This window comes from Amborella trichopoda, chromosome 3 (genome assembly GCF_054954075.1).
Source record: "Amborella trichopoda isolate Santa Cruz 75 chromosome 3, AtrichopodaSantaCruz75HAP2 v2.0, whole genome shotgun sequence".
Lineage (NCBI taxonomy): Eukaryota > Viridiplantae > Streptophyta > Magnoliopsida > Amborellales > Amborellaceae > Amborella > Amborella trichopoda.
In genome coordinates this window covers 13,473,670-13,480,594 of record NC_142338.1, presented here as the reverse complement: position 1 = coordinate 13,480,594, position 6,925 = coordinate 13,473,670, and the positions used below count along the sequence as shown (strand labels likewise).

Genomic DNA, 6,925 nt, shown 5'->3' with positions numbered 1-6,925 from the left:
ATGGTGGAGGAATGAAACATATGATACCAAAAGCAAGTACAGGTGGATAAATTAAAAAGGGTGGGTACTGAGTGAGGCCCGCTTAGTAAAAATTGGAGAGGGAGAGTGTGGGATCTAGGCCCCACTCATTAAAAAATAAAAAATTTGAAAAATACAAATTTAGAGCAAAGGTAATTTTGTCCCGGTGCACCGATTCAAATCCAGGCTTGATTGTCGGTTTTTTGGTAGAACCACTGGTTTTTGTCAGAGAACTGACCAGTTTATAAAAGAAATCAGCTGATTCGTAATATATGTGTACTGAATCGGCCCCAAAATCTATCCCCAATATCACCTTTGGAAAGTGGATGTCGTCGAGTAGAAGAGCAAGGGAAGGGACCAAACCCCAACCCTTAAAGAAATAATAATTATAATGGAGTAGAATCATTTCATTAATAAAGTTTTTAACTTTGTCAAAACAAAGAAAAAGTTACAATTGAATGGAAGGGGGACTGGTCTATTTCCATTTCACAATGCTAGCAGCTTTTTTTGTCTTTTTTATATTTTTTCATAATGCCCTCACTTTGGACTTTCAACGTCAAAGCGATAACAATTTTCGAACAAAGTTTTGAAAAACAAATTGGTGACTTTAGACCTATGAAGTCCAGCTTTGTCAACTTCGGGTCATGTTGACAAAACTTGACTTCAAACCACGAAGATCCAAAGTCAACTTTTTATATATCTTGATTTCAGATCTTCATGATCTAAAGTCGAGACTTGTGTCTTAGTTTTAGATCATGAACGTCCGAAGCTAGAACTTCTTGAAAGTCTGAAGTCAAAAAATTTGAAGCCATAACTTCATATCCTGAAGAACCAAAATCAAAAACTTTCTTATTACTTCAAATGGCCCAAAGTAGGGAGCCTTAGAGAAAGATAAAAAAAAAAAAGGAAAAAAAAAAAGACGAGAGTAAAATACACAAATTTGAAAGCACAAGATGTGACCTTAAATTCCTCGATCTAGAAGCCCAAATATCACTAGCATTCAACTCGTCATACAATGGTAGTTGTTGTTTAACCCCCAATTGTTATGTTTACGTGACGTCAAGGTTAGGGGGTTGTTAATGCTGTGAAGACCATTATTTTTGGGGATTGTATATTATAAGACTATTCATTTTTGGTACACAGTAGTTACAATCATTCTTACTAATTGTTGAAATCTAAAAGATTGTTTGACAACGTTCGAAAAATTTTATTTTAGACTTTGAGGCCGGTCAATGAATGACACATCCCCAACTACCTAATTTTATATCGAAAGGTCAAGAATGATTGTGATCTCTTTATGCTAAAATAAATAATCTCACTCTATACATTTCCTTATTCTTGTTATAACAAAATGCGGATAGTACCTATATGTGGTGGGGTGTGGTGGGTTGTGTTGAAAAACGGGATTTGGGACCCTTCATGCTATTATTCAATTAAGAAAAAGTGGGTGCAAGAGCCCTCAAACTCTGACATGGTATAAAACACACATGGTGCCAAAACATCCCAAAAAAAAAAAAAACATTCTAAAATTCAAGAAAAAAATTCATATTTATGACCGGTTTAGCTTAGATAATGAATGCCTAAAACTTTTTTAAAAAAAATCCATCTTCAAAGTGGACTTGGAAAGAAGCTACGCGTGTACATATAAGACGGCTGACTCATAGAAACCGCATCCCTCACTCAATTGCTGGAAATGAATGTTTCCTTCCCACGAGAAAAACGTGTGGGACTCTCACCTATAATGTACGGGTGCGGTTTGTATAGAGCCAAGGCACTAAACAATCAATTTAGAACCCACTTTTAAATAGTGTCGAGAAATATGTTTTCAATACTAGAAAGTTTTATGACGGCCTTAAATTATATTTTCATTCTTAGTTATAAAATTTAAAGCTTCAAAAAATAGAATAGATCGAGAAGATCTAGGAAAACTTGAAAATTGACGGTCCAAAAATGCGTTAAAATATGCAATTTTTCCAAAACTTGAAATCCATTTGTTTCTCATGTCCATGCATCTTGGTGTCGAGATGATCAATTTAAAGATATTTGAGCACGAAAGCAACTTCTTCTAATGGAAGTTTTGAGTTAGGCTCTAATTTGATTGTTTAGAGCCTAGGCTCTATATATATTCTTTTCCCATAATGTAATGAACCCCCACATCCATCCCATGTGCAAGCCAAAGCCAGCTCCTCCCCTCAACCTTTGTTAATCCCTCTTCCCTTACCAATTAATGCTAATTATGCTACCACCCAATTGGAACAATGGAGCGTGCACAGTAATGATGTATAGTTAATCTCTTTTGTGATTAAATTATTGGTAAAAATCAGTCCTCTCAAATTGATTAAGAAAGGAAGACAAGAAGATTCTCATTTGACTTTTTCCACAAGGGCATGGTTGATAGCTGAAAGTTCCAGCTCCCCAAATTGGAAATCCATATTATTATAGCACTTTCTTGGAAGTGCTACAATGAATTGGTTTTAGGAAGTCCTGGGTTCTTAAAAAAAGAGAATGTATAACTTCCATCTCCCAAGGGAAGTTTGCTGGGCCTTTTAGGAAGTTCACATCTTACCCTTCACTTCTCATGTCCTCTTTCTTACTCCTTTCTCTTTGTAACAATGCTATATATATATATATATATATATATATATATATATATATATATATATATATATATATATATATATATATATATATATATATATATGAAAAAGTCTTCTTATAGATAAAAATAATAGTGATTTTTCTTATTTTTATCATCATCCAAAGTTTATCGTAAGGTCATGATTATCCAATAGTATTTTATTTTTTTATTTTTTTTTCTACAAATCGAAATAATCTGAAATTCGGAGCATGTGTACATCTCAATAAGGTGCACGTAATAAAAATATAAAAAAATTAATTCGCAAAAAACTAATTGATAAAAATACCCTTGAAACTTTTCCAGGGTATTTTGATCAAGTTATTTCATGTAAAATATTTTTTTTATATTTTTCGTAGATTTATCTATTTTTTATTAACTCACGCTCCAATAAATCTTCTCTAATAGCATCAATTCTCTCTCTACCTCCTTTCTTTCTCTAATTGCATCCTCTCTTGCTCTCTAATCTTACTTTCTTTCTCTAACTCCATTTCTCTTTCTAAATGAACCCTTTCTCACTCTTAGTCCTTTTTCTAACTGTACCTTTTTTCTTACTCTAATATTTCACCGTAATTGTGCCCTTTTGTCTCTTTGAACATAATCTTACTCATACCTAAATCCTCTCTCTCTCTCTCTAACTTCTTTCTTTATCTTCTCTCTAATAGCACCCTTTCTCTCTCCAACTCCATTTATCTTTCTAAATGAGTCATTTCTCACTTAACTCTTTTTTCTAATTGTACCCTTTTTCTTTCTCCGATTCCACTCTCTGTAGTTGTGCCATTTGTCTTGCTAACACATTTTCTCTCTCTAAATATGCCATTCCTTTCTCTCTCTAATGGTGCCTTTCTGTCTCTCTTCTATCTCCCTGTGAAGCCGTGAAGCCTAAGGCTTCATTAGTATCAGTATGAGGCTTGATATACGTATTTCAGAATTTCCGGACAGGTTATCAAATAAGTATTCTAGATATTCCAAATATTAACAGTTCCAGATTCCAGGGACCTAGAACTACTTCCAAGTTCCACAGAACCCCCAGCGCACATGACCTATTATTACTCTCTGCTCCGCATCCTTTAAATTATTGATAGAGGACGAGGGCCCATTTCCTTTGGTTTGGGGAGAAATTAATTGATTAATGATGGGGCATGGTGTTCACAAGAAGCAACCAGCGTTCCCCTGCCCATTGGTAGGAAGAATAGCTTTATTTCCAAGCTTTTAGTTGCAGAGGATTTTGATCGAAAAAATTGCCATAGCTTTATTTCTAAGCTTTAGTTGCAGAGGATTTTAATCGAAAAACTTGCCATCTCTAGGCAATTGAGTCCACATAAAAAAGTTGGGGATCAACGCTCCCTTCTTCCTTATCTTCCTCCAAAGAAATATACTGTTTTTCTTTCATCAGAAATGGTTGCAGTTTGGAACAACAAAGAGCTCTTGAGCTGGTATCTCATCGCCTTAACGCTTCAAAAGAAGGTTCAGGCTGGCGCCCCAACATCAGAATCCAGACCCGAACCATCATCCTTGGGTATTGAGGGAGAAAAAGATGGTGTTGAAAAGTTGGATGAAGAAATTATCGGTAAGTCGGAGACTCGCGAGGAGGAGTGGGTGATAACCATTAGAGAGAAACTGGCGCAAGCACATGATGAGGAGGTGAGGAGCTTGTGGGAAAAGGTCAGCATCTACAGAGTCCCAAAGAGTCTGCGTGAAGGAGACGAGAAGGCATTCATGCCTCAGGTGGTTTCGATCGGACCCTACCACCACAATAGGCCACGCCTGCGTGACATGGAACGCCACAAGTGGCGAGCCCTCAGTCACACCCTTACCCGCACCACCCAGGATGTCACCCGCTACCTCGATGCTGCTCGCGAAATGGAGGAGCGCACGCGACAGTGTTATGCGGCCCATATCTCCCTCAGCCCCGATGCCTTTGTGGAGATGATGGTGCTTGATGGTTGCTTCGCCCTCGAGGTGATGCGTGGAGCCATCGACGGGTTCCATCAACTCGGCTACTCTCGGGATGACCCTGTGTTTGCCATGCGTGGGGTGATCCATGCCTTGCAAAGGGACATGATAATGCTCGAGAACCAGCTTCCCCTCTTTGTCTTTGATCGCTTTCTAGGTATCCAGACCAGCAACCCCGATGAGAGCGCTAGTGCCACCCAATTGGCCCTTTGTTTCTTCGACCCCATCAGGCCCAATGACGAGCCCTTTCTACAGAAGGAGAGTAATCGATTTCGTAATATGGACCCCCCCACCCAGCTCGGATTGTTCGATCCATTAGGAGATGAAGGCCTACATTTCCTCCATGTTTTCCGTCGAAGCCTGCTTTTGACCTATCCAAATCCCCCGTCTAGACATCGATTGCATGTTAAGCATCCCCCACCAGTCCGGGCAACAGACAAGAGGCGACAACAGCTCATCCACTGCGTGACCGAGCTGCGGGCAGCTGGGATCAAGTTAAGGAAGAGGAAGACAGACAGGTTTTGGGACGTGAGGTTTTCCAGAGGGGTTTTACAGATCCCTCGCCTGCTCATCCATGATGGGACCAAGTCTCTGTTCCTGAACCTCATGGCATTTGAGCAATGTCACCTTGAGTGTGGGAGTGAGATCACATCTTACATTATTTTCATGGACAATTTGATCAATTCTCCGGAGGATGTGAGGTACCTCCATTATCGCAGGATCATCGAGCACTGGTTGGGGAACGATGAGGAGGTGGCGGAGCTGTTCAATAACCTGTGCCGAGAGATCGTGTTTGATATGAAGGATAGTTATCTTTCCCGACTGTCAGAGGAGGTGAACAAGTACTATGACCACAAGTGGAATACTTGGGGAGCCACCCTCAGACAGAACTATTTCAACAACCCTTGGGCCATCATCTCCTTCTTTGCTGCCCTTGTTCTGTTGATCCTCACATTCACACAGACCTTCTATTCTGTTCTAGCTTATTACAGACCTCCATCATAGTTCATCAATCCACCTCTCTCTCTCTCTCTCTCTCATATTCCTATTTTTTCAAGTCCATGTTCAAGTTGAATTTCACAAATTCAGGTAATCATATTTCTATTTTTTCAAGTCCATGTTCAAGTTGAATTTCAGAAATTCAGGTAACCATATTCCTATTTTTTCAAGTCCATGTTCAAGTTGAATTTCAGAAATTCAGGTAACCAGTCATTTGTCAAAGCAAACAGAATTACTTGTCTCTGTACTCAACCAAGAGGTAAGGCATCCCATGTTTTCAACAATAGTTGATAGGTATCAATCGGAGATGAAAGCAAATCCTTCCACTCTCAAAGACACATGGAAGTCCACCTTGAAATCCTGATTGGCATTTATACGCATCCTAGAGCCAAAAACAGAAATTCCAAAATAAATTTTAAAAGGATAAGTCCCAGGCACTTCTTGAGCAAGCTCTATGAACTCGTAGGTTGGGGAGTCCTTGAATCCCATTTATGAAAGAACTGGCATCTGCACATTCCCATCTTAGGACCTGGGTGGAGTTGAACTGGCTCATTTGCAATTCATGAAACATCAATCTTGCCATTGGGACCAGGATAGGGATCAGGACTACAGGAGTCATGACAAGGTAGAAGAATGTTTTGATTGCGAACATTATCCACACAATGCATATACCAGGGATCGAGAACTCTAAATGTTTGGCATCAAGGTGCCACCTTTTGGGATGTTGTTCCTAATCTTGAAGTGTATATGAGGATTATACATACTCTAAAAGTATATCTCTCTCCGTTTATAAGCAGCCAGTAGAGTAGCTACATTTAAGTATGAGAAAAGTTTATATAGAGTCGAGGCTCTAAACAATCAAATTCGAGCCTATCTCAAAAATTTCAATAGATGAAGTTGTTTTGATGCCCAAATATCCTCGAATTGATCATCTCGACATCTCGACATCAAAATGCATGGACATGAGAAAAGAATGGATTTCAAATTTTGGAAATAGTGTATTTTGTAACGCAATTTTTTACCGTCATCTTTCAAAACTTTCAAGTTTTCATAGATCTGCTGATCTACACTATTTTTGAAGCTTTAAACTTTATAAATACTGGTGTAATATATTTTAAGACTATCACAAAGATATCTAGTATCGAAGCCATATTTTTCGATATTATTTGAAGGTAGGCTCTAATTTAATTGTTTAGAGCCTAGGCTCTATACAATCAGCACCTTTAAGTATTTGCATCAAGGTTTTAGAAAAATAGATCGTTAACATAGATAACATATCCCGATTGTCACTCCAATTTGACGGATCGACGATCCAAA

The 6,925-nt window shown here is 38.5% G+C and overlaps 1 protein-coding gene across 1 annotated transcript; it reads left to right on the top strand.

Moving 5' to 3' along the window:
- Window positions 1-2,997: 2,997 nt before the first annotated feature.
- LOC18430754 (UPF0481 protein At3g47200) lies at window positions 2,998-6,379 on the top strand. Its single transcript, XM_088863512.1, has one exon. It carries the CDS (start codon window positions 4,052-4,054, stop codon window positions 5,612-5,614), a length of 1,563 nt encoding a protein of 520 aa, XP_088719638.1. The 5' UTR covers window positions 2,998-4,051; the 3' UTR covers window positions 5,615-6,379.
- Window positions 6,380-6,925: the final 546 nt, after the last annotated feature.